Below are 25,686 nucleotides of genomic sequence, written 5' to 3'. Positions count from 1 at the left end.
AGAAAATCGGTCAAAAGGGCCAAAATTGTGGAAAAATCATTCGTGGATTATGTACGACTATAATGAACCATCGCATATAGCAGGAATTACGACAGAAAACAAGATTAAAAGTAGAGAACGTAAATCATTGACTTAACGACTATATCGACCAGATTTGTCAAACTTTTTTATTCCTAAAAAATCAAAACTGTCACTTATGATTGTTCATTTTGAGTCGATGATTTGAGCCATAAAACAAAAATAGCTGAAATAGGCAGCTAAAGACAGGAAAACATATGATACGTGGTTTCTGGATTCCACCTCCTTCGGAAATTATTATAGGTTGTGTAAAATAGTTAATAAACAATTGGACGTCTAAAAAATTGAATGGGAATTCTACAATCTATCGTAATAACTACGATTGTAAGTCGTACTATTGTGCACGTTCTATAATACAGGATGATCCACGTTATAACAGCAGGGTTTCACAAAAATACACTTATAGTTGGGAAAACGTCCTTTTCCAGATGCAAGGTGTTGAAATTTTGGAAGAAAATGGATATTTTTGTGAATACAGCAAAAACAGAAAAATTTGATATTTGGCACATATTGTCCCAAGCTTAGAGCATTGCAAAACGCTATTGCATTTGCAATAAAATGAGTGACGCTAAGGAATGTTTTTCTCGAAATGGAGTGATGCATATTTCTTCCGCTGGTTTTCTTAATTTATCACCATAAGTCTTAAAATATGAAGGACCCTAAGCTCATATTGTCAAATTTTCAATTTTTCTAAGCAGGCGATTTGGCATTATTTACAAAAATAGCCTTTCCTGTCCAAATTTTAAAACCCTGTACCTCGAAAAGGACGCTCCCCCAGTTCTAAGTGTATTTTTAAATTGTAATTTTTTTAACGTTATTTAAGATTTGATGAAATCCTGCTGTTATTAATTTGACTACCGTGTATTATAGTTACATGCTTACCACACTTTCGAAAAACTTGTTAGTGTGTTATTACTGTCAGACCTTGTAAATTAAATGAATTTTTGGAGAATTACATTAGTTTCACCATTCACAAAATTTAAAAGTTTTTTTACATTATTATCAAGATGAAAATAACTTGATATTTATTAATATACCAATGAAATAATTATTAACTAAGGTCAACTTTCATCAAATATTATGGTATAATATAAAATAATAATATCATTTTATTATCGAATGATAAAACAACATTAACAACTAGATAGATATATTGAGAACATTTCTTGTACTCAATAAAATTACTAAGAAAAACTTTCGGATCCATTAAAGGAAAAAATCAATTAGAGGAGTATGTGTATATATCAATCTGAATAATTAATTATGAATTTTATGAAAACGGTATTTCCAAAATAAAAAAACCATCCCATAAGGAAAGACATAATTATTTACCAATTTATCAAAAAAAATAAAAAACTTGTAAAAGAACAATAAATCTACCGAATTTTGATAAAGAATTCGATAAATTTTTGCAAATGGCAAATTTTTTTTTAATAGATTTCTTTTGTTGTAAAAAACACAGAAAAGGAGTTTTCCGGTTCCCGATCGGCACGAACTTCTGCACGTTTTATCTCAACATTGTTTTTTGGTGAAGTTTTCTTGAATATCTCTGCTTCTATTGATCGGATTAAATTGAATTAAAAAAAAATTTGTTTATTAAGAATTTCTGCATCGATCTTGCGTGCTATCGAGCCTTAAACATAGTAAAATAACCTCAAAATCTCAAAAAAACAACTGTACCCTCATATTTTCAACTTTGAAATATGAAAGAATTGAGTTGAATTAGATTAAAATGGCCCACCCTTTGTAACTATTTTTCACAAAATTGAGCCAGCTCTTCCATCATTATCTTATCAACTAAGGCTTTAAAAGTATTCGGCATTATATATGATGGTAGGAATAACTGTGCTTACACTGTACCTACATAAAATTACTGGATTGGAAAATACAATGGATTTAATTTTTATCCATATTATAATATTTTAACTACACATTAAACAAATAAAACTGATAATACCTAATATAATATATCCGTTATTATGTGGGCTTATTTTTATGTAATAATTTATTTTTGTATAATTTATGTATCACCCGTAGCCATTGGTCTACCAAAGTGTGTACAGTCATTATTTTATTTAATATTATTCCAAAAAAATAATTATATGCAGAAATATTCATACGATATTTATTATATAATAACAATTATTACTCATCATATAACACTTTTTGTTTCCTTATTAAATTAAATTTTTAATTATATTTTTAATCGGTGCCATTTAAATGAAATTCACGTTAGGTCATATATTTAATATTCAATCTATATATTCATTTGTTTCTATTAACAAATTAATTAATATTTTATCCACAATATAAGACCGTTTTTTTTTAGGAATCCGTTTCCCGAGCGTTTAAAATGTAAGATGACTTCAAATAAGTTCTATGTGTAAATATAAGGCGACCATTTTTTTTTACAATGAAAAGGAGGAGACAAATAAATTAATCAAAACAATACATTCAATCATTGCAACAAAAATTAATTGTGCTTCCCCTTGTATGAATTAATAATACACACTGATAAAGAAACAATTAGTGTAAGTTCACCGCGTACAGTTGTATCATTTCGATTAAAGATTACAAGAAGAGCAGAAGGCACCCATTACTGGCAATGTTTAAACATAGTATACGAGTTTCAACGCCTCTAGTGATTGTGTCCAGTCATAAATATGTAAACCCACAGGATAATCCATTAAATTGAATTTAAATTTGAAAGTAGGAATGTGCCAAAACTAATTGATAACGAAAAATTAAAATTTATAAAGTTTATTCCATTCAATCCATTCCATTCAATCCATACCAGATGGCATTATTGCCTGTATACGCGACCTTCTCTTCTAACTTATACTCTTTGATTTCGATTATAGATTGTGGAAAACAGAGCTTTCGCTAGAGATAGAGATAGAAAATTTACTAACTTTACACTTTAAAAAATAGTCCTCACATATTAAACATTTAAACAAGCATATTTTACTTAAATGGCAGAAATTTTGTGTAAAAACTTAGTTATGTTTAGATTATTTGAATAAGCAAAGATATTTTATTGATTTTTTTTCACTCGTGATATTTCAATTAACATTTATAAGCACGTAGCCAGAAATTTCATTCGGGAAGCAGGGGGGCGGTGCTGAGGTGATTGTTATTTGAATTCATTCAGCAAGTTACAAAGGTGAAGTTTTCAACATGTATATCTATTCCGATAATCAAAAACTAGTTTATCATGGAAATTTTGTTGGATTCTTTAAATTTTCTAAAATTTCGGAGCGGGAAAGGTGCTTCAGCACCTCAATCTCCCAGGCTACGCGCTTCAATATTAAAATAATAGACTAGAAATTAATCATAAAAGATAATACATACAATAAATATTATTTAAATAAATAAGTGGCGATTATTTTAGTTATGCGCTAATTTAAAAAACACGATTCGCCACATGATTACGTACCCTTACAAGACATCATACAATCCAAAAAAATAAACAAGGTGATTGATCTAAACACTTTCATGGATGAATACGCACTTTAAGCGAATATTTTGAGGATATTCGGACATTCGGACATTCGGACATTCAAACATTGATAGCACACTATATTTTACCAACAATATTTTTTGGAAGGCTAATTTTAGTCAAAACATAAAAGGATTTATGCTTCAATAATTTTATTTTATTCTTAATTATATTTGTAAATTATTTATATCATTTGTTTATTTAATTAAAAATTGTAACATAAACTTTTTTTTTTTAATATTAACAGTACCGGATTTAATTTCGGTCCATGAGACATCAAAAGAAAAAAGAAGGATATTTATCCAATGGGGTTGATGACGAAAATCTTTGCCACATTACCCATAAAAATGTAAAAATAGAATTGATACCATAACAAAATTTGAAAATTAAATAAAAATAGATTAAAAAACGAGGAAGTTATAAGCATTCAAAGATTGTTGCCCATCTCTTTTTTGCAAAACAGAGTTGTGCATGTAATCTCTATGGCGATACCGTTCAATGACGTCACTATTCTAAATTTTCCTCTTTGTTTAATTAGGAGTTTTAAACGTTCATATTTTGCATACTTCTAAAGATTTCCAAAATCCAACTTCACTTTTCTGCCCGTGCAGTGAAAATTCTTCACCTGGAGTGATAAAAAAAATGTATTCATCGTCCCCGTTGAAAAAAAAAATTTGTTTAGAAAATTGACTATGAGAAAATATTGTACTCGCCGCGGTATCTGTAATAAGTGTTGATGGCACAAATACTTACGTTTTCTAATGTGTTTAAGGCAATACTTATACTTAGCCTAAATCCATCACTGGATTTGAAGTAGGCATTTAATAATCTAACCATCTTAGAAATGCATATACACAAACGCAAATAAAGATTAAATTGTTTACTTAGCCACTTCATAAATGTTTATTTATTTTATTCTCCGAGCAATAATGTTTTGATCTAATAATATAACCACTATCAATCTATTTTAAATAAATTAATAACCGCATTACATCAGCATCATCAGCGTTGATTAAATCTGAAGAAGATGCTGATAGTTAATTAAATTTAAAATTTTAATGTTTAACAAGTGAAATTTACAAAATTGAAAAAACCCTCGACAAATGCAGTTTTTTCCTTGTAACTTTCTCTAAACTAAATTTTTTTAAAACATAGCTAAAAAAATTGGTTTATCCGCTTAGGAGCTATCATGCCACAGACAGACACACATATCATGCCACAGACAGACAAACAGCGGTCAAACGGTAATCGGAAAAAATAGACCGAAAATTTTATAGACCCGGAGTATTGCTGTAATTACGAGTTGGGTTGGATTGAGTTTGTCGATTATAAAGGAGTTCTTTGGGTTCTGGAGATTTTTAGTCCTAGCGTTTGAAAATGGAACAGTATTAAAAAAAAAAACGTTTTTTTTTACTCTACTCTTAGTTTTCAAGTTCTAAGATGTATAAGCATTTACTATTTAGATGGTATATGGCAGATGATCATCTTAGTGAATCATTTCAACGAACGCAAATTGTAATTCGATTGGTAAAAATTTGTAGCCAGAAAATGAAGCTCGATGTCAGAATATCAAAAGAACTAATAATAAATAATTTAATGCACCGACTTGATAACTAATAGTAAAAGTGAGCCACATATTACAAAAAATGCGAATCGATGTCCAACACGCCACCGGAACGAATTCATGCAGGTTGGTAGACAAATGATTCTTAATTACCACTGCTAAACCGATTAAAGCGCGCAATTGAATACGACCGAGAAAACAGACAATGAAAATCATTAAAATTCAAATTGGCGAAAACGATCCGGAAACATACGATGTTACACGAAGGTTGGTTTGACGTCATTTAAAGTTGATAATAGTGATATATTAATACAACTGTTGACACTCTTTTATTGTCAGTGGAGCAAAAAAAAATCGTTTTAAAATATTTCAAATATTGTGACTTTTTAACAATTTTTTTCGTAGTGTTTTTATTGTTAAAAATGCGTAATTTTTGAGTTACAGGCTCTACTCGACCTATATTTTCATAAAAAATTATCAAAAAGCATTTCTGTTTTTCATGAAAAAGGTCTATTATCTTTTTCAAATCGTGAGAATTTTTTAATGAAAACTTGTTAAATGTCGTACATAGATATATATTATTTAGTACATATGTTTATAATTAAAACTAACATTAACAAATTCATACCATGAATTCTTTCAATTGTTTTTATATACTTTAAGAAAATAAATAATCAATTGTTTAATTTATTACAATTATTAATTTAAAAAATATATTAAAAGAAAATATTAAGAAGCACTGAAGGTATCAATTATAATTATACCACCCATTTATATTTTAAATAATTTCCTTCCAAATAGGCAGAAATATTCTTTGAAAGCCCCACTACCTCGATATACAGAGTGAATTTAGTCTATGTATGGACGTTATTTAGCAAACTTATACTTTAGATCTAATGCTACTCGATGTACAAAAGACCCGATAGTAAAAAAAAATTATCCGTTAAAAAACTGGATAATTTTTTTAAATCTTTAATTTTAAATATTTTGGAATTACCTAGTTTAAAGTACTCAAGTATGGTATTACCTTAAAAATTAATATTATTTCCTCTTAATATACTGTATTCGGTTTTCACTGAATAAACCAGTGGCGTCACTATAAGGGCAAATATTGTATAATTTAAGGTTAAGGATTGATCCAGTTTCCTGTACTAGAATAAAAATTTCTCATTCGAAATTTAGTAAACATATCTGTTAATTAAAACTAACAGTTTATTTCATCAACTTCAGTGAGTTAAAACTTGTTTTCATCATTATTTTTCTTCATAGCGATTTTATACAGTTGGATATGCACTTTTTTATCAAATTAAGACTCATGTGCGTTGACCTAAAGATTCATACAGCAGCCAATTATATTCAGTACAGAATATAGTACATTTGTAAATACACAATTATTAACTCGATAAGTACGCTTCTATCATTGATACAGAAGCAATCGTCTCCGAAATGGAGTGATTAACAGCACAATCTATTGCACGCAACTACGTTGATTACTTTTTTTTATCAAATTAAAACCCAGAGCGTCTCTTAATCGGCGAATATTGTACTCATTCGATTATGAAAACCCATTCAATGCTCCATCGTGATATCTGCGACTACTAAGTTCACACGCCGCACGCGTTGATCGGTCGCCTATCGTTCTACCGTCAGGTAATGCTGATTTATATTTTAAATTAAATTTCTGCCACTGAACTAAAATCAGAAAGTAAATATTAAAAGGAGCATTACCACTTTTCAAAACTTCATTCTCTTGTTTCAGATTAAAACAACAATATCGACGCTACTGTGTGTGTTTTAAAGCATTTGGATGTGTTTAACAAATATGAATGATATTAAATATTTTCTGATATTACATTTACATTCAAAACTAACTTTCAATAAGTATAATAATTTAAATTGTAAGCGTACCTTGTTTAGGTAAATAAGTTATTTGATTATTATACATACGCGGAAAGACTGAGCAGGAAAAGATTAAGGCGATTAGTCTAATTTTTTTGACTAAATATGGCTTTGTTTTCTAACTCTTATTTAAAGAACTAATATTCTGTGGACCCCTTAACCCTCTCGAATGGAACGTAAATTTTTTCTCATTAATTAAGTGTAAAAATTTTACAGAACGATAAATCAAATATGACGTCCTCATTCTCATTTGAAAACGTAGCCATTTCGAAAAAATCGTAGAGGAAAGTTTGGTAGACTCGTCGAAAGGAAGCCACTCATGAAATTTCAAGTATGTATAAAAAAAAAACCCGTGGTGTCCTTCGGTCTAGTAGTTTGCTTTCCCATTCAGTTTTATCTAATCCTTGAAATTACTTTTTCCCACTTAGCATATGCCTAGTCAAATGTCAATTGACTTAAAGTAATTCGTACATCGCGACGCGACGTAGACCATCACACACTTTAAACACACATTTTTAAAAACTGTAGAATAATAAATGTAATTCATAGCGTATACATTTTATTATATGATTGTTGATGGGAGTTTAAATTAAATATCCACATTAAAGCTGGGTATATTAGCACTTTTTTATTTGATTGGTGTTGCTCCGAGAAACGAAAATTTCTAGGTATAATGTGATCATCAATGTAATCAAGCTAGATGCAAGTTAGATGTAGTTATTAGATTGACTGCACATTTGTAGTCCGCGCCTGATTCTGTCTACCTTCCTGTTTCGCCTTCTTTATGGGAAAATCTCCCTATGATAATAATTTTTGGCATATCGTAGACCAAAGAACCTTTGTATGATTTTGCAATGCGACGAGTATTTACCCAAGAACAGTTGGTTGGACTTTCACAGAATGCTTATATTTCATTGATAATAATTTTTGGGCATATCGTAGACCAAAGAACCTTTGTATGGTTTTGCAATGCGACGAGTATTTACCCAAGAACCGTTGGTTGGACTCAAGTTTCACAGAATGCTTATATTTCATTGCTTTGGTACTCCAAGGGAAAAGTTCTAGAGTCGTTTAGTGGAGTGACCATATTGGCGAATTAATCAGTTTTTCAGTTTGTATCGATTTGATGTATGTCTAGGCATCTTGACCACAAGTAGTAAATTTATTTTTTTAATTAACATTTTTTGTTTATGGAATGGTCTTCCATGACGAATTCAAATGATTTTTAGAATTAATATATAGTCGACATGTTGAGGCTCCTAAAATATGGGTATTGAAGGTTACTTTGAATTAATAAGTGGATCCTTACAGGGCTGGATTAACCTATGTCGAGGCCACTAGGCAATGGAATTGTTCGGAACCTTCGACAATGCGACAATCAGATGAGGTGTTTTACAAGACTTCGTAAATCAACTTGGCGTCATCTTGTGGCGCCCTTTCCGTAAATTTTGCTTTCCCTCACTATGTTTTTTTAAACTCTTTGTAAATCAACTTGATTCCCTCTTTTGCGCCCTTCTGATACAAATTTGTGTTTTTCTATTTTGACCTTTCCCCGGGGTCCTTAGCCAATACCAACTGCTCTAGGTAGTTGCCTACAGAGGCGATTAAGCGTCCAGTGACGGATTAACCATTTTCCGTCATTGGACGCTTAAGTCTGTCTCCATGTATGTTTATGATTTGAATAAACTTAAAATACTGCTCAGCATTTTGATATCCATCATCATGATAATATGTATAATATCCCACTATTATATGGTGTAGAGAGAAACAAAATAGACATCCACAAAACTAACTAAAGCAACAAGTCAACTTAAATAAAACCACCGGTTGTCAGTCAGTGGTTTTCAATGATTCCATAAGTGTACATGTGTGTTCTGTGTTGCTGTGTTTTGTTGTTCAAATAGTTTTGACCAATAACAGACTACTGACTGACTAAACTAAAGATATGTTCATAATAATATATTAAATTTTAAAACATCAGCAATAATTATATTTAAATATACTTGTTGGATATTATTTAATATTAATTAAAATAATCATATTGGATGGCTGTCTACCTACGGAATAATTTTTGAGTCATCACAAAATACTGTAGACTACTATTTTGGATTTGTGTGTTTTATGGAAGAAAACTCATCATCATCAATTATTATCCTACATAATGTTAAAAAATTATCAATCAGCATCCGAATGGAAAATCTATTTTTATTATATTTTTGAAACAAATTAATATAAATTGTTTCTTGTGAAAGTTCAGACTACAAGTTCAGAACGAGTTTTTCTTTTTAAATTTGATTTATTTTTGGTGAGTTTTATTTAGCAGATTCATCCTTTAGTTCAGCCAAATTGTTGTAATTAGTGGCAATTAAAATGATTGAGGAATTTGACCGTCATTTTTGAATTTTTTTTATTAATTACTTTAACCTTTATTTGACCAATTGCAATAATTTATAATGATGTGGGTGTATGATGAGAAGGTGCGGTTGTTTAGCCAAAATATTTCAATTTTTATTCAATAATTGAGAGTCGTAAGTGTGATAAAAATAGACATTATCTACTTCGGAAATTACAATTTATATTCTATTAAATCTTTCATTAAGTAGTTGTGCCTTGCGGCTTGAGGTTTTTCAAACGTTTAAACAAATATTATTGAAATTGTTTGAATACTTCATGACCGGCATATTAAGAATCTTACAGGAATAAATTCTAACATAAAATGCCACCTTATTTAAACTAAATAAATACTAATATCACTTTCTGCGACAAACTCCAAATAGTAGAGTTCTGAATTTAACTAGAGTTCTGAGTTCTTAATTACTTTGTGAATAAAAAGTAAAAAGGTACGATACACTTCACCTTCAATACTATATTAAGAACGGTTCGAATGAAATTTTGAGTGCGATATATCAATTCATCTCTTTAGATTAAGAATCATTATTTCCTTTTTTCCTGGACGTATTAGAGATTCTATACCTTCCGAAAAAATCCTTCAAGATGAATATTTTTATCCATCTTTAAATTTTCGTCGAGATAACCTTTTTGAGGAGGTTGTATTAAGTACGCCGTTATAAAAACAAAATCAGCAATATAATTATTTTTAAAAAGGTGTTGGAATACCTGATTTTTGACATGCGATTTCATTGTTTGTCGCTGTCAGTGATCAGCAGTTTAAATATTGGCGTTTATTTAAACCAAGGATAATTATTTTGTCTTTTTACTAAACAACAAAGTAATCGATGCTAATTACTAGATATTTAAGTAAGATACAACGTATAAGATTTTTTGTACGACTGATTAACTTCTAATATACATACTCTTGATGGCGCTGGAATAATATGCATCTTAATTTTGCGAAAATTTAAGAGTTTTACATACTTTGAGGAAAAACCAACATGTCAATTGAAACATGTTCCATTTCAAAAATATAAAAAATAGTGCGAATATTGCCGCTCAAAAACCGACGTCTTATTTTCAAATAATTCTTATGAGTAGAAAGTGATCCAAACACGGTTTAACAACTTACGTTAGCATAAAGAAAATACATCTGCGCAGGCGTAAGAGTATCATTTCAACTCTATTTTTATCACTTTAAACCATTGGTTTCGAGTGCTACCACAGGAGGGCTGCTGACGATTCTTTATTGTAAATGATTTCTTTGGCTTTTTACGTAGTGTCTTACACTAGCTGTAGCTGTAACCAAATGGCATTAATTACCAAAAATAGGCAATATGTGAGAACAGTTAAACTTGTTTAGCCGTCTATATTGTAGCAATGAATACAATGGGGAAAATAAGAATGTTTTTTGTTATATGAAACTGTTTGTTTTTAACATTTGTTGCATTCTTGTTATAAAAACATACTAAGGAATTAATTTAATATTAATTATTAAATAATAAACTTTAATATCATTTGTTTGTAATATTAATGGTATTGTTATTATTTATAATTGTTTATTTGTGTCTCTCAACATAGTTTTCATGACATAATTGTAATTATTAATTTCTGTTTAAAAAAAAATTTGTATCGTCAAATATGCAATTATACCATATCGTATAATAATCATCCGTTATTACCAGACACATTCGTAAAAATTAAACTTAAGCCGGATTAAATGTAAATAGCAAGCTGCTGCAAGTTCTACTATGTACTGTGTACTATTACAAATTATAGATAATAGAGATGCGGAAATTGAAAAATTTTCAAATTAAATGTTGAGCACAAGAATTGTTAATACATATTTATATCAGATATTTACCGAACACTTCACTTTGATCTACAATATTATTTGCATTTTGCTAGTGATACTAATTCCAAATTTGATTGGCCGACTATGATTATTCCGTAATTCTGTATGATATGAGCACCAACACAAAATTTTTCTGTTATTCTAACATACCGAGTTCCATGTGAGCCGTAGGTTTATTGTAGTCGAAATTCGAATTTATAATTAAAAAAATTGTCTATAAGAAAATTAAATAGGAGATAAATTAATATCTACGGACCCTAAAAATGGACCATCAAATAGACAGACCACAATCACTTATATTTATTGAATATATATTGAAAAAAAGAACAGTATATCCGCTTAATCAACCTGAAAACATCCGTTAACTGAGTATTATATATCGATGTGACTATGAGTACTAGGTCAATTATTTAACCGTGCGTTGTTTATTGTGCGTCAATTCAACAACTTTCAGTGTTATTACAATCATTTTAAATAGGAAAATTAATATTCTCACTTTAGTTTTATCAATCTGAGTTTAAGATTATAGACTATTAATCGTCGGTGACTCTGTTTGAAACAGACTCACACCTATATGAGTCTGTTTGTAATAGTATAACTTCTGAAGGACTTGTCCGATTTAGGTTAAATTCACACACTATGTTTGTTTTATCAAGACGATGGTTCTTTGTAATACTATACCCTTTCCATTCTTAATTACATCATACTCCCATGAATTAAACTTCCGAATGAAATAAGTTCATATCAAGGATTCTCGAAGATACTATCAATTAAATCGAAATTTGTTTTTCGATAATAATTTATGCCCTCTAGAAGGGCGTCATATACAATTTAATGTGTTGTCACATAGCCTATAACTAGCGGACGATGAAGACGCTTTAAACGATACCTAGCATGTCAAATTCTGATAAGTAGTTAAAAGATACGAGGGAACAGATGAACATATTGGGACACAGATAAATACCGGTCAAACATATAACCCTCGCCATAGAATAGTCGGGGTAAAAATAGTCTCAAATGAGAGAATACCCTCGACAATTATCTACTAGTAACTGTTGAAAGAACTTTCGAGTTCTTTTCGTGTAAACTTTTAACATTACTGCTAAGAAACGATTTTCTCAAATTATAAATTAACGTCTATAATGCTACATTTACAAGTAATGCATGATTCTGTGCTATAGTCAAAGCTAATTTTATGCAAAGTTGCCTTTGCCAACTGTAAAAAAATTTTGATTCACCTCAATTCGAAATAGTTTTGGTTGGCAATGGTTGCGCTGACTTGATTTGAGCTTTGTTAGGGAATTTGGGTTGGAAATATTTTGATAATTAAATATTTGGGAATGAAGTAGCAATCTGAAATTTTGTTATCGTTGGTCAGTTAACTAATCGTAATATTAGATAAATAAATATTGCTGCTTACAATATTGCGATATATTAAGATTATTATTGTTATTGTCAAAAGATTTTACATATTTAGCGTAATTTTAAAGTCTATGTTAATAAATATCTAGTTAATTGAAATTAAATCTATTCAGATTTCATGAAAATTTTTTAATATAAAAGATTTGCGTCATGTTTATAATAAATAACGTATAATTATCCCTTCGAGAAAATAGGCGTCTTATTTTAAGAGTTATTTTAAACTGATTTCATTACGATATTTGCTGGTTTTATCCGAGGCTCTTTAAATTGTGTGCATAAAACTTGCAGTATCATAAGATGCAGTGGCTTAAAATCAATGGAACTTTTGAAAAATCCCCAAACACATCTATCCTTCTCTTTCGATAGATGCAATATGATAAATGACAAATCGAGCTTGGTACTGAAATATAACAGTATGAATCGTACATCTTATTAATCGGTGCCCGCGGCTTTACTCTGCGTAATAAAATTCTATAAAAATGACATAACTTCCCATGACAAACTTTAGCTAAGGCTATCTCCAATTTTAATACAGAACTTTCATTTAACTAAGTCGAAAATAGGCAATATTAAGTATGCTGCCTCTAATATACAAGAAAACTTAAATGAAAATATTATTTATTTTTTGAAAAAAACTAATGTTTATGTTAATTAGCGTATAGTCAGCAAAAAATGAGTCAATTATTCTACAAATGAAATATTTACATTTAAACAAAATTACAGTTAACAACAAAGTTTACAAAAACAAAAAAGAAAATTTCCACAGAATATCGTACACTAAATCGTGTTGAATATCCTCTGTCTGAGATAGACCCAAATATAACAACTTAAACACTGAAAAAAGACATTTTTTGAGAAAAGATTCTACCATTAATGAAATTTATTTTACTGACTAGGTACTTGTTTGAAGAAAATGCTTGGATTGAGAGCTACTTCTTTTCCTAGTTTTATTTACAACGAAAAATGTTAAATTTTTTTGTTAGAAAAAAGCAGTACCGTTCATTTTTAACGGGTTTCTCGTCTCGTTATAAGTATTTAACGGTGATTTAAAAGATATATTTCTGTTTGTCAAGAAATTAAAAAAAAATCATTAAAATTATTTAATAACATTCTAAATTGTATCACAATTATAATGACAGATTTAATTAAAAAATGACTCTTGTGATTTTTAATTTTTTTAAAACAGTTTTACCAGGTCCGGGGATCCCATCACTCCATAATTAAAACCAATCGTTATTTCCAGAAAAAAAATGAATTTAAAAAAATAACTATAAAAGCGTTGTTCTAGTTCTTATTAAAAGATACTGCAAACCACATATCACATGTTTAAAAATATCGGTCAATGATTTTCAATGGGACATAATAATTCAATCAAGTAATTAAATTAATAAAAGTGGACAAACGGAAGGTTTAAAATTAAACAAAATTCACCTAGATTTTTTAAAATGACGACAAATGGAATTTATATTACAACAGATTATTATGTAATTAATAAATGAATTGTAATGTATATTGACATTTTTAGGGATCTGTACCGTAAAAGTAGATGTGAATGAATCTTTTCGTATCGTAGTAATTGGTTAGATGACCGATATAAAATGTACTATATTATTCATAAAAATGCAAAAGTACACTTGATACCATAACAAATTTTGAAAGTTAAATGATCAAAAACGAAAAAATTATAAGCATTCAAAGATTGTTGCTCGTCTCTTTCTTGCAAAATAGAGTTTTATATGTAATCCCTATGTTAATACTCGATGCAGTCAATGTTTAAGTACCTTCCTCTCTGGTCAATTAGGAATTTTTAACGTTCTTATTTTGCATACTTCGTTAAACATTAACATCAATTGTCAAACATTCATTTTTCAATTTTTTTTTTAATAATAGTTCGAAAATACGTGCTAAAATTATTAATTTTTTATGTATCCAAATCTCAGGATTCTGATTTTCAAAATTTATTAAAAAATGATAAATTTTATTCAAAACAAAATGAGAATTAAATAAATATTTGCATAAACGTAAGTCATCTGCATCTTTTTATGTCAGACTTAATCACATTTTCAAACTAATATTTATTTATAAGTAAAAATTACCATACTAATTACAACTAGTAGTCCTTTTAAGATTAAGGGACGTTCTCAATTTATTCAGTGCTGGATTAACCCATATCGGGGCCCCTAGACGATTTGAAAATCAGGCGAATCTTCGTAAATCATCCTGACCGCCCCTTTGTATGCGACCCTTCTTATAAAAATTTGCCTTTTCCCACTTTTTTGTTTAGTCTTCGTAAAAGAACTTGGTATCACCATGTTTCGCCCTTCTCGTACAAATTTGGCAGTTGCCTAATTCGCTTTTCCGCTTAATCCTTCAGTGAATTTATTATAAGAATTCCTTTTAAAACAAAATACACAGAATTCTTCTGTTTTAAATAAATTTCTAAAATGAAAAATTCAAAAAGTAGATCTAATCAAAAGACTTAAAATTTGAATATATCATGGACCGATTTAGTTTAAGAGCAATCAATTCTCAAAAAGTGAAGCTGAGTGAGACGAAACGACGATAGATAGAGCAAATAACAATAACAAACAAAACTGTAGTATCCTGATTGCAGAGTTGTCGTGAGTCATACAAATTAGTGGCTAATTCAAATAATCGTATAAATAAATGATTTATTTTTCCAATTTAAAATGTTTATAAAAGCAGTTCATGTCATTTTAACATATTATAAATTATCCCTTCAAAATTTTATGCTTTTAACCTTCGGCATTGGATTACTAAAAGTACTAAACCATAAATTTAATTTTATGCCAGAACATCTTTCAATCGGATCTATTTAAATAAGTGAAATTTAGAAAATTTAAAAAACTCTCGGTAAATGCGGTTTTTTCCTTGAACCGATTTTTGTTCTTTTAAGTTCATTGCCGCTTTTTTAGTTATTTCGGGTACGGAACCCTAAACTCGCACTTGAAACATAGCTAAGAACACTTTTTGTTCACCCATTTAGGAGCTACGATGCCGCGGGTTGTTTCGGGGGTTAAAAAATCAAAACTGAATAACATAATTGGGGAAATTATTCCTAAAATTTTTCGTTTGTACTTATAAACACCCAATTTTTAAATAAAAAATAACATTATTTTTGTTTATTTTCAGATCTATTTTGAAAAAGATCGAATCAAAATCACATCACAAAAATGGAAAATCACGAATTAAACATATTTCGAACATCGGCCACAAAACGTCCATCAACAATCATACTCGAACGTACAAACAGTTTATGTACAAAATCCGATAATCAACAACAATTATTAAATGCATTACGTAATCGTCATATCATAACATTTAAAAAAATTATAACAAGTTCTGCAGTGGATGTAAATTATTGTTACGAGTATCCTGATTATAAAACATGTTTAGAATTAGCATGTTGTGAACACACACCGGAATTTGTTGATTTACTATTACGCCATGGTGCAAATCCAAATTTAATAAATACACATCATAATCGTGCAGCGATACATTTTGCAGTGGAACGAGCTGACAGTGAGATAGTGAAACGTTTATTACGTGAACCAAAATTGGATGTGAATATTTTAAGTCAAGGTAATACTCCTCTGGCGTTAATTATCAAACAAATTGTCGACGATGAGGATAATTTGGATAAATATATCGAATGTATACAGTTATTATTAAAAGCGAATGCTGACGTAAATATTCCTGATGCAAAAGGCGCAACACCTATTTATTTAGCAGCGAAAAATGGCTACAAACAAATAGTTGCACTCATTTTGGAACAATCAATAATTAACGTCGATATTGACTCGTATAAAGATCGTAGCGGTAAAACAGCACGTGATTTGATATTAAATAAAAATCTATACACGAAAACGTTACCCAAGTACATTGAAAAACGTTCTGAAACAAACAAATCCAAATTATATATTTTACTGAGTCAATGTAACGAAGAAGATTTTATTGAACAACTCAAAAATTACATCAACACCTCTGGAAGTGATATACTTGATTCTAATAACGGATTATATACACTGTTACAATTAGCATGTGAAAAAGGTTTAGATAAATGTGTCGCACGTTTATTAGTGAAAGGTGCAAATCCAAATATTAGTCATGCAAATAATCTACAAAAACCTATCGAAATTGCCTGTTTACAGGGCTATCATATTATACTAAAAAAATTATTAGCACATTCTGGTATTATTGTACCAAGTACAATTTTGCACACAGTAGTTAAATATATGACAACCACATCACAGAATCCAAAAATTGATTATGGTATATGTTTAGATTTATTATTACATGATTCACGAATTAATGTAAATACGGTAGATGTAAAAAATAATACAGCATTACATTATGCAGCCCGAAATTCAGATCATGATTCGATATTACAGTTATTACGTGCAGGAGCTTGTGTTTCAATATGTAATACATTCAAAGAACCGCCTCTAGCTGATATACCACCAGCAACGTTACATTCTTACTTAGATGAGTGTTTAAATACGAACGACGAACGTTGTACTGACGAAAATTATGAAATCACCTTCAATTACGATTTTCTTGTACCACCAAATAATTCGAATAATAAATATATCGATACACAATGTTCGATACCAATCGATGATGAAAATATTGAAATGTCACCACCGAATAATAACAATTATACAATTCAAAATAATCAATTTTTAGCACCGGAAACCGATGCATTGTTATATATGACACAAAATCCTGAGCTACGTCACTTATTAAAACATCCGGTGTTAACAAGCTTTTTATTTTTAAAATGGCAACGTATTAGTTGGTTATTTTACACAAATCTTGCGTTTTACGTAACATTTTGTTTACTTTTAATATGTTATATATTAATCGGTTATGGACAATCGTCTGAGGATCGTCAAGATGATCCTTTGGCAAGGGTATTAAGTGTATTATTGTTAATTGGTTGTATTGTGTTAAGTTTGCGAGAATTATTTCAATTATTGGTATCACCAAAGATTTATTTCATTAATTATGAAAATTGGTTAGAAATACCATTGATCGTTGTTGCATTTACGATTGTATTCCATGAACCACGAGAACATATTCGACAACAATTAAGTGCAATTGCAATTTTATTATCGGCATTAGAATTGGTTTTATTAATTGGACAACATCCAAGTTTATCCACGAATATTGTTATGTTAAAAACAGTTTCATGGAACTTCTTTAAATTCTTACTTTGGTATTCAATTTTGTTAATTGCATTCGCTTTGAGTTTTTATACTCTTTTTAGAGGAAGCCCACAAGAAGAATCAAAACAAAATTCAACCACTAATGGTAAAGAAGATGATAAAGAGGGAGAAGAGAACTTTTTCTTAGATCCAGGAATGTCGTTATTTAAAACAATTGTAATGTTAACTGGTGAATTCGATGCAGCTTCGATTGATTTTAAATCATTCCCAATTACAAGTCATTTAATTTTTGTTATGTTCGTATTTTTGATTGCAATTGTTTTATTTAATTTATTAAATGGTTTGGCTGTATCCGATACACAAATGATTAAAAAAGATGCTGAGTTAGTTGGTTATGTCACTCGAATCGAATTAATATCTTATATTGAAAACATGATGTTAGGGGATGTTCCACCAATTGGACGATTGATTCAAAAAATATGCTGTTGTGTGAATTTTCAAACAAATTTTTGTATAAAACCATTAGCATCAAAAATATGTTTGTTTCCAAACTATTTACCACAAAATAAAATTTCAATTAAACCAAATCAAGGTAGAAAAATAATTTGTAAAAATGAGAAAGATGTACAAGTTTATACAACAAGTTATGAATCAAAAATAACATCTTGTTGTCTGATTAATTGGTGTAAAGATATACAAATGGATACACGAGTTGTTAAAGAAGCAAAACGTGTTATTAATGAAAAGAATACAATTACAGAATTTGATGATTTAAAAAAATCATTATCGTTTGTATATAAAAATATTTCCGAATGTGAAACTCATATTAAATTAACGGATAAACGCTTAGATGAAATCTCTGAAATATTATTAAATATTACCAAAATTCTAACTAATAATCAACGTATTAGTGATGAATCATAATGCAGATCAAATGAGAAAAGGTATCAATCAAATTCGCTGATCTGAAAATTTGAATCAAAATATATAAATAGTTGTGGCGAAAAAATTGTTTATTTTCAAAATGTCTGCAAATTTGATTGAAATTACTTTTCAATTTATTTTGTTTGAAGTCAAAAAGTAGCAATTATATTTCTTAGAAATATTTTTCTATAAATTTATTTTCAATTTTTCAACAATTTCAACAGTAAATGAAAAATTAAAAACGCTTATCAAATGCTTTTGAAGTGAACACGAATTCTGCTATTAATTTAAATAATACATAATTTTATAATTTACTCAATTTTTTGTGTACGTTTTCAACAAATTCTCGGTAAAACTTTCATAATAAGATACGTATTTTACACGAAAGAAATTAAAATAAGGATGCTTACAATTTAAAGAAATTGTTTCGTAAGTTTGAATTTTTAATATAATTATTAAAATCTTGGGATTTGTTTCATCCTCTTAATTGTATTATTACAGTGGCATTAAATTCAATATACATGGTACCACAGACTTACATTAAATATAGACCATCAAAATTGAGGATACTTTTAGTGATATAGATTTCATTCGAATTTAGTAGTCATGAACGATTAATTGTAGAGACTCTAATCATTGTTTTTCAACTTCACGAGTTTGGTCGCGAGTGTTAAGTTTTACTTACTGTTGCTAATTGTCTCACAGCCAATTATATCCAAATGTCATTGACAAAATCAACTAATATTAATATATCAATGTTTTATAGTTACATTTTAATAAATTTTATGGTATTATATTGGCGGTCTATATTTTTGTAATACGTCTATGAGGAATACATATTAAAATATAAGTGTTTAAAACAATCTAGGACGAACGAATAATTTTCAGATAACATTTTTCGTTTGAATACTTGCTATATGTAAATTATAGCAATAATAGATGAGGTATTTAATATTTTAGTAATGTAAATAAGACCAGTTGCAATTTACATAATCCCCAGTTTTAATACCTAGTCTTTTAATTTTCAAGGTAAATTTAAGCATTGCCAATGCTTTTATTTACAATCACTTTTATTGTTATTTTTTAATGCTTTAAATTTTTTAATGAATAAACACGACCGATAAATTCCTTTACAATTATCTATAATAATAGTGATTAAAAAATTTCAATTACGAGTCTATCTTAATAATGCATTATTAATTATTATTAAATTGTTTATATATTTATATATTATCATAAATAAATTAATATTTTTAATAAATTAAATTTATCTATTTCTTTCAAAAAACAGTCAGATCAATTTTTATAATAGATTCGTACTGAACCACTATAAATAACGGAAGTTCCAAATCAGGTAAGGAAATTCGTCAATCACAGCTATTATTTTTTTTTATAAATATGACTGTTCGGAGTTATAATCACATAGCTATTCGAGGTTTCTGCCCCCAACAGGATCTGGTCAAAACACGTAGTGGACAATGCCGAAAAGAAAAAACAACACCCAGAGACGACCGATTTATGGTAAACTATGCATTAAGAAACCTCACTGTCGACGCAACTGTCGACATAAGAAATGAGCTGCAGGAAATTCGTGATGTAAATGTTAATTCACATAGCTGCGAAAGGTCCAATATTGACCCGAAATCATCTTGATGCTCGACTTAACTGTTTTCTAACTATCTCACTTTGCAAAATTCTTTATTCGAGCCTACGTTAAGTCGCCCTCAGGTTTTTTCCGGACAGACCTGATACAGAGAAAAATGTTTTTTAAGCGTTCATCCAAATATGCCCAGCAGTAGTTTGGTTAGTAAAATAAAAAACAACTCCTTTAATGGTATCACCAAATCATTTCTCATTTTCTTGTATAAAAAACCGCAAGTCACAACAACCATTAAAGGAGTATAAAGGACACTGCTCACAACTTAAGGAAAAACTTTAATTATCTTGTCTTATTTCAGTGTCATTTTAAAATCAATGTAGTACATGAACTTCATTGTAATTATAATTAAAATAAAGCATCAATTATTAATAATAACATGTAAAAACCAATTTTTCTAAACTAGACAGTAAATTAAAAAACCATTTTTCACTAACCTTTGTAACTTTGGTTTGAAACGCTTGCCAGTTTGGTTCAATAACTTCCACCATCATATGGTATTCTAAATTTTGAACACAATTTAGCATACGTTGTCGTAATGTGAACGCTCCCCGATACTGTTTTGCTTCGTTATGTCCAAAACTTTTTGCATCCTTGTTACAGATCCAAACTCTGAAAGAGTAGATAATTTAAAGTAAGATATATCATATACAAAAAAAAAAGAAAGAAATGTTTAATAAGGCCCATAGTATGTGCGTAAACAAGCTATGCCTCCTTAGCAATAAATAATCTACGATTTAACTATAATAACAAACGAGAGCGCATTTTTAGGATCATTCACGTTGTGATCGGTTGCGTGGCCAAAATATGATGACCCGTTCCATTGGTTCGCCATCCCTGTTCTAAGGGGTTTTAAATTATTTCAATATTCTTTCTAGTTTAGCTTTGAATAAAATAAAAACTATTACTTACTTGCAAATTTGTCTTTCAACGTGTTTACAGAAAAATAAATGCCGAAAAATCATTTGATAACAAGCAACAGCCCGTCGATGTAATACTAATGATATCGGCCACTTTACTTCGTATCCGAAAGAAAATGATTCTAATCCAGTTAACGGTGGTTTTTCTGAACAACGATATTCTATTATTGAAAAAACAAACATAATATTTTAAATTTCATTGTAACATATCAAACTCAAAATAACAAACTAAAAAACTCAAAAATTCCTTTTACATAAAATATGAGAATATTTTAATCACGATTAAACCTTCGAATGTAATATTTTCTTTAAAAAAATTATTTTTAGAAATTCATGAGTATTTATTTTCAATTCGGATTTTATCTATTTGAGCTTTTTAATTTGTTAAATCGAGTTTAATTAAAAAAAATTCATAATTTATTCAAATTTTAATTTTGGTAAAGAAAATTTAATTACCTTGCTCATCTTGTGTATGAATTGATAATATTTTGAACATTTGAAATTGTAAATCGTACGGTAATAGTTCAATCCGCATATCATCCTTATACAAATCGTTATTGGCGACAGACAAGCGTAGTGCTAGTTCAAATAATGCTTCTAAACGTGGTACAATTACTTTATTTATATCTTTTGATAATTCTTTTTCACATAAATCCATAAATTGTACTATGAAGTCACCCTGTACAAAAATTACAAACATTATTAATTCAAAAAGGTTCACTTAGTGCTGTATTAGGAACTTTTTTAAATATCTTTTTTGAAACATTCCTTTAGTCTGCGGGAAGTTAATTTAATTCGGATGGTAAACAAGCTTATCAGTGCAGTATTTTTGACGGACAAAATATTTTATTATTTAATAATTATTAATGTTACCAAGTAGTCATAATGTCCGACAAATTATCACGTACATTTGAAAACGCAGCACTTTTGAAAAAAAGCCGTAGAGAGAAAGTTTGGTAAACTCGCCAAAAGGAAACCACTCATGAATTTTCAAGTATGTATTAATCATTTAACAAAAAGGGTGCTGTCCCGCGAACTAAATAAATTTATTGTTTAATAACTAATTTATTATGTATTTGTTTCAGTTTTGATGGCGAAATCAAGTTTATCCGAAAAACTTCAAACCATTATTTCACGAAGTAACCTTGGAGTGAAAATTATCGGACAAGAATTATTATTTGAAAGAAGGAACACTTAAAAATATATTATTTACCTGTTCAAGTAAAAAGTAACGTTTTACTGAACGCAATCGTCCAATTAAATCATTTTCTTGCATTAATAGATTTTGCAATAGATGACTGGCTGCATAATACGCCTTATTGATCACCTTAATATAATTTTGATCCCTTGGATCATATACTAATTCATGTGTTTCCGTTTTGAATGTTTTGCCACATTGTCGTACCACATTTAAATATTTTCCAGTACGTAATATAACATCGGCGACTTTTTCTAAAAACACTGGAGTACGTTCACGACGTATACTGTAACGTTTTTCCCAAAAATCATCAGCATATGCCGTTGGTTCTTCGGACTTGGATACAAGTTGATTATCTTCAACTAAGAACTGAAATTAATAATATTAAATATAATATTATGATGCAAGACTATCAAATATTCCAAATCAAATAAAAAAAAATAAAATAAAGATAGAGTTACTGAAACCTTATATTAATGACAACCGGTTATTTAACTTTAAAAAAGTGAACTTTTATTTTATAATGTTAAAAGTCTGAAATAGCTTTTAAAACACAGAAAATTCAATAAACGTCCTCGCTGAGACTAGACTTGTCAGTACTAATAATAAATTCTGTTTGGGAGGAGAAGGTTGAACATGATGTGACTGGTTAAATGGCAATCTTATTTATACACTCGAATTTTGTGAGCTGACACTCTTCACATCTTAACCTGATCTCATTGGGCTCGGGTACAGATCCTCCACTGTTAGCTCTGTATGATGGTGGACTTGTTTTTAAGAATTACTTAAGTTTCAATTATTGTTGTACTTCAATAAATTAACTAATCAATTAAAATGTGACTATAGTTACCTCTTTAAATGGATCATTAATAATTCCAGTATAAATCCAAGTGCCCAGCATTTTCATGTACGGTTGAGATGCTCTTTCTAATAGGAATGAACATAATTTGTATGCTTGTGCATCTGCTAAATATCCATTTGAAAGTTCATGTAATAATGTAAGCGCTTTTCCACCTTTTGCATTCGCCTTTGAAAAACAAAATATAACAATCATTATTAAAATTCAAAACAATTGATCGGGGCTAAAGGAAAGAATTTAGAGGTTTAAGCCTCGTTTACTAGAGTAATATATGAAAATATTTACTTTTCCAATCGTTGTTGCAATTTCTGCCATAACATTCATTGTGATCATATTTCGTTGAATATAAAACCACATTTTTTGCAATGTTAAACTTTCAGTACGATGTTCAACTTCCAGTTGGCACACAAAATACTAGAAAAAAACCAAATATTACAATGATTTTTAATGATATCAATGAAATTAAATTTTTGGAAAGGGTTTCCCTGCGGGTGGCATTCAGCTTTATATTGTATACAGTTTATCGAAAACAACCCCTCGGACAAGCAGTTAATCACAGGTTAAAATTTTTTATATAAATTCTATCTCACCAATCTATAAAAGCGAAAAGAAATTTGATAATCGACAAAAAAAATTATCAAAATTCAGTGAAAATGTATAGGTTCGAATGATCGGAATTATAACATGTTCGAATTTTAGTGAAATGAAAAAAAAACTATTTTTCCGAAAGTTTCATAACTCTTTTTGAATAATAATATACATTTGAAAACCTAACAATAAAATATTTTATCTTACCACATAATCCTTAACAAATCCTGTCATAGCTGCAACTAATGCATGATTCACTTGACCCGCTTCAAATTTCACCTTTTCTTCAATAAATCGCTGTACAATCGAATAATTTGAGGCTAATGGAAATGTCAATTTAATTAAATTTTGTAATGATGGATCAAGCTCTTGATTAAAAGTAAATTCACGTGGTGCATAAGGTTCCTGTATTGGCAACGGTTCAATGATATGCCCTTCCACACCGGTTAATATATACATTAAATCATCGATGATGATACTTTCTTGTGATACTGCTGGCACTGAAACCGTCATAAGTGGTGCTCCTGATTCCTCTGTTTGTTCAAGAAAATCCCACGACATATGTGGTCGATCTGATATCCAATTGGTCATACCCTCTAAGTTCATATCGTTATGCAAATGATCGAAAGTTTTTAACTTTGATGTGGCATTTTTTTCATTTGCAACCGCATTGTACAATTTTGTTTTCAATTCAGGTATATAAGCGCGTGTTACAACTTTTGATGTAATACTTTCATTGCTTGATGTAGGAGTGACTTTAGCCGATTTCTTCATTAATTTCTTCAAATTTGTATCTTTATTGATCATATATAACAAATCGACAAAAGATCCCAATGAATCAACTCTAAAATAGTTTAAAACTTTTAATAAGACCACTTAAAAAAAATAACAATAAGTATAAACCTACTTTTTGCCTTGTAATTCATTATATTTATGGAGAAAAAGCTGAGGATTTGGTGAATTTTTATAAATTTCTTGTACATGTTTATCGATTGGCCGCAAATTTGAATTCCCTCCGTGCCCAGCTCCAGAACTTATTAAATTAACACATTCCTCCAAAGATGCATTTGATCTACGAATTAAAAAAATGTTTAATTAAAACTTTGTAATTTGTAATTTGTTCATAAATTATAAATACACACCCAAATGTTTGTAATAATTCTTTAATCAACTGATGATCTTCAAACTCACTCATTATTTTTGAATTGGGTATTAAAAAGTACACATGGAATTTTTTGAAAATTTATGGAAAAATGTTGAGAATAAATTTGTTTTTTCTTGTTACAAACAGGAAATTTTTGATTTTGAAATTGACATTTCAAAATATCAGTGTACTGCCATCTTGTGACATTAGTTTTCACCAACATAACCTTTTAGAAGTTATTATTCAAAACGCATAGATAAGATGGCGTAAAATATATATAAAATAACACAGGTCTGCAAAAAAAATTTTTGTCAGCTGCATGAGATATTTTTACTAAATTATATGCTTTAGAATGCGCTGATTTCAGAAGTGATGGCCATTTTTTTCTATCACGTAAGGGTTTTTTGCAAATTCAAACCCAATAAATTGGTAAAAGTACTCGTTTATTAAAAATTATACAGTAGCCTGTAAGCATAGTGACATCCCATCTTCCTTGGTA

At 29.2% G+C, this 25,686-nt stretch overlaps 2 protein-coding genes across 4 annotated transcripts in view; one reads left to right on the top strand and one right to left on the bottom strand.

Moving 5' to 3' along the window:
- Nucleotides 1-25,369, bottom strand: part of LOC123297250 (gamma-tubulin complex component 2-like) — a 36,310-nt gene extending 10,941 nt beyond the window's left edge. For all 3 annotated transcript variants that reach the window (XM_044878837.1, XM_044878839.1, XM_044878838.1), the window contains exons 1-9: nucleotides 25,186-25,369; nucleotides 24,951-25,115; nucleotides 24,251-24,887; nucleotides 23,741-23,869; nucleotides 23,447-23,623; nucleotides 22,612-22,965; nucleotides 21,855-22,077; nucleotides 21,391-21,559; nucleotides 20,916-21,090 (exon numbers count right to left, since the gene is read on the bottom strand). In XM_044878837.1, coding sequence (XP_044734772.1) covers nucleotides 20,916-21,090; nucleotides 21,391-21,559; nucleotides 21,855-22,077; nucleotides 22,612-22,965; nucleotides 23,447-23,623; nucleotides 23,741-23,869; nucleotides 24,251-24,887; nucleotides 24,951-25,115; nucleotides 25,186-25,238 — 2,082 coding nt within the window. In that variant the 5' untranslated portion in view covers nucleotides 25,239-25,369. The remainder of the gene's footprint in view (nucleotides 1-20,915; nucleotides 21,091-21,390; nucleotides 21,560-21,854; nucleotides 22,078-22,611; nucleotides 22,966-23,446; nucleotides 23,624-23,740; nucleotides 23,870-24,250; nucleotides 24,888-24,950; nucleotides 25,116-25,185) is intronic.
- On the top strand, nucleotides 9,163-18,910 carry LOC123297249 (transient receptor potential cation channel protein painless). Its single transcript, XM_044878835.1, has 2 exons — nucleotides 9,163-9,345; nucleotides 15,862-18,910. Exon 2 carries the CDS (start codon nucleotides 15,903-15,905, stop codon nucleotides 18,819-18,821), a length of 2,919 nt encoding a protein of 972 aa, XP_044734770.1. The 5' UTR covers nucleotides 9,163-9,345; nucleotides 15,862-15,902; the 3' UTR covers nucleotides 18,822-18,910.
- Nucleotides 25,370-25,686: the final 317 nt, after the last annotated feature.

Source organism: Chrysoperla carnea, chromosome 4 (assembly GCF_905475395.1).
Source record: "Chrysoperla carnea chromosome 4, inChrCarn1.1, whole genome shotgun sequence".
Classification (NCBI taxonomy): Eukaryota; Metazoa; Arthropoda; class Insecta; order Neuroptera; family Chrysopidae; genus Chrysoperla; species Chrysoperla carnea.
This window is presented reverse-complemented; position numbering and strand designations above follow the sequence as displayed.

What these genes read in the sequence shown, in the direction of transcription:
- LOC123297249 (XM_044878835.1), top strand. Translation starts at nt 15,903, where the DNA reads ATGGAAAATCACGAATTAAACATATTTCGAACATCGGCCACAAAACGT.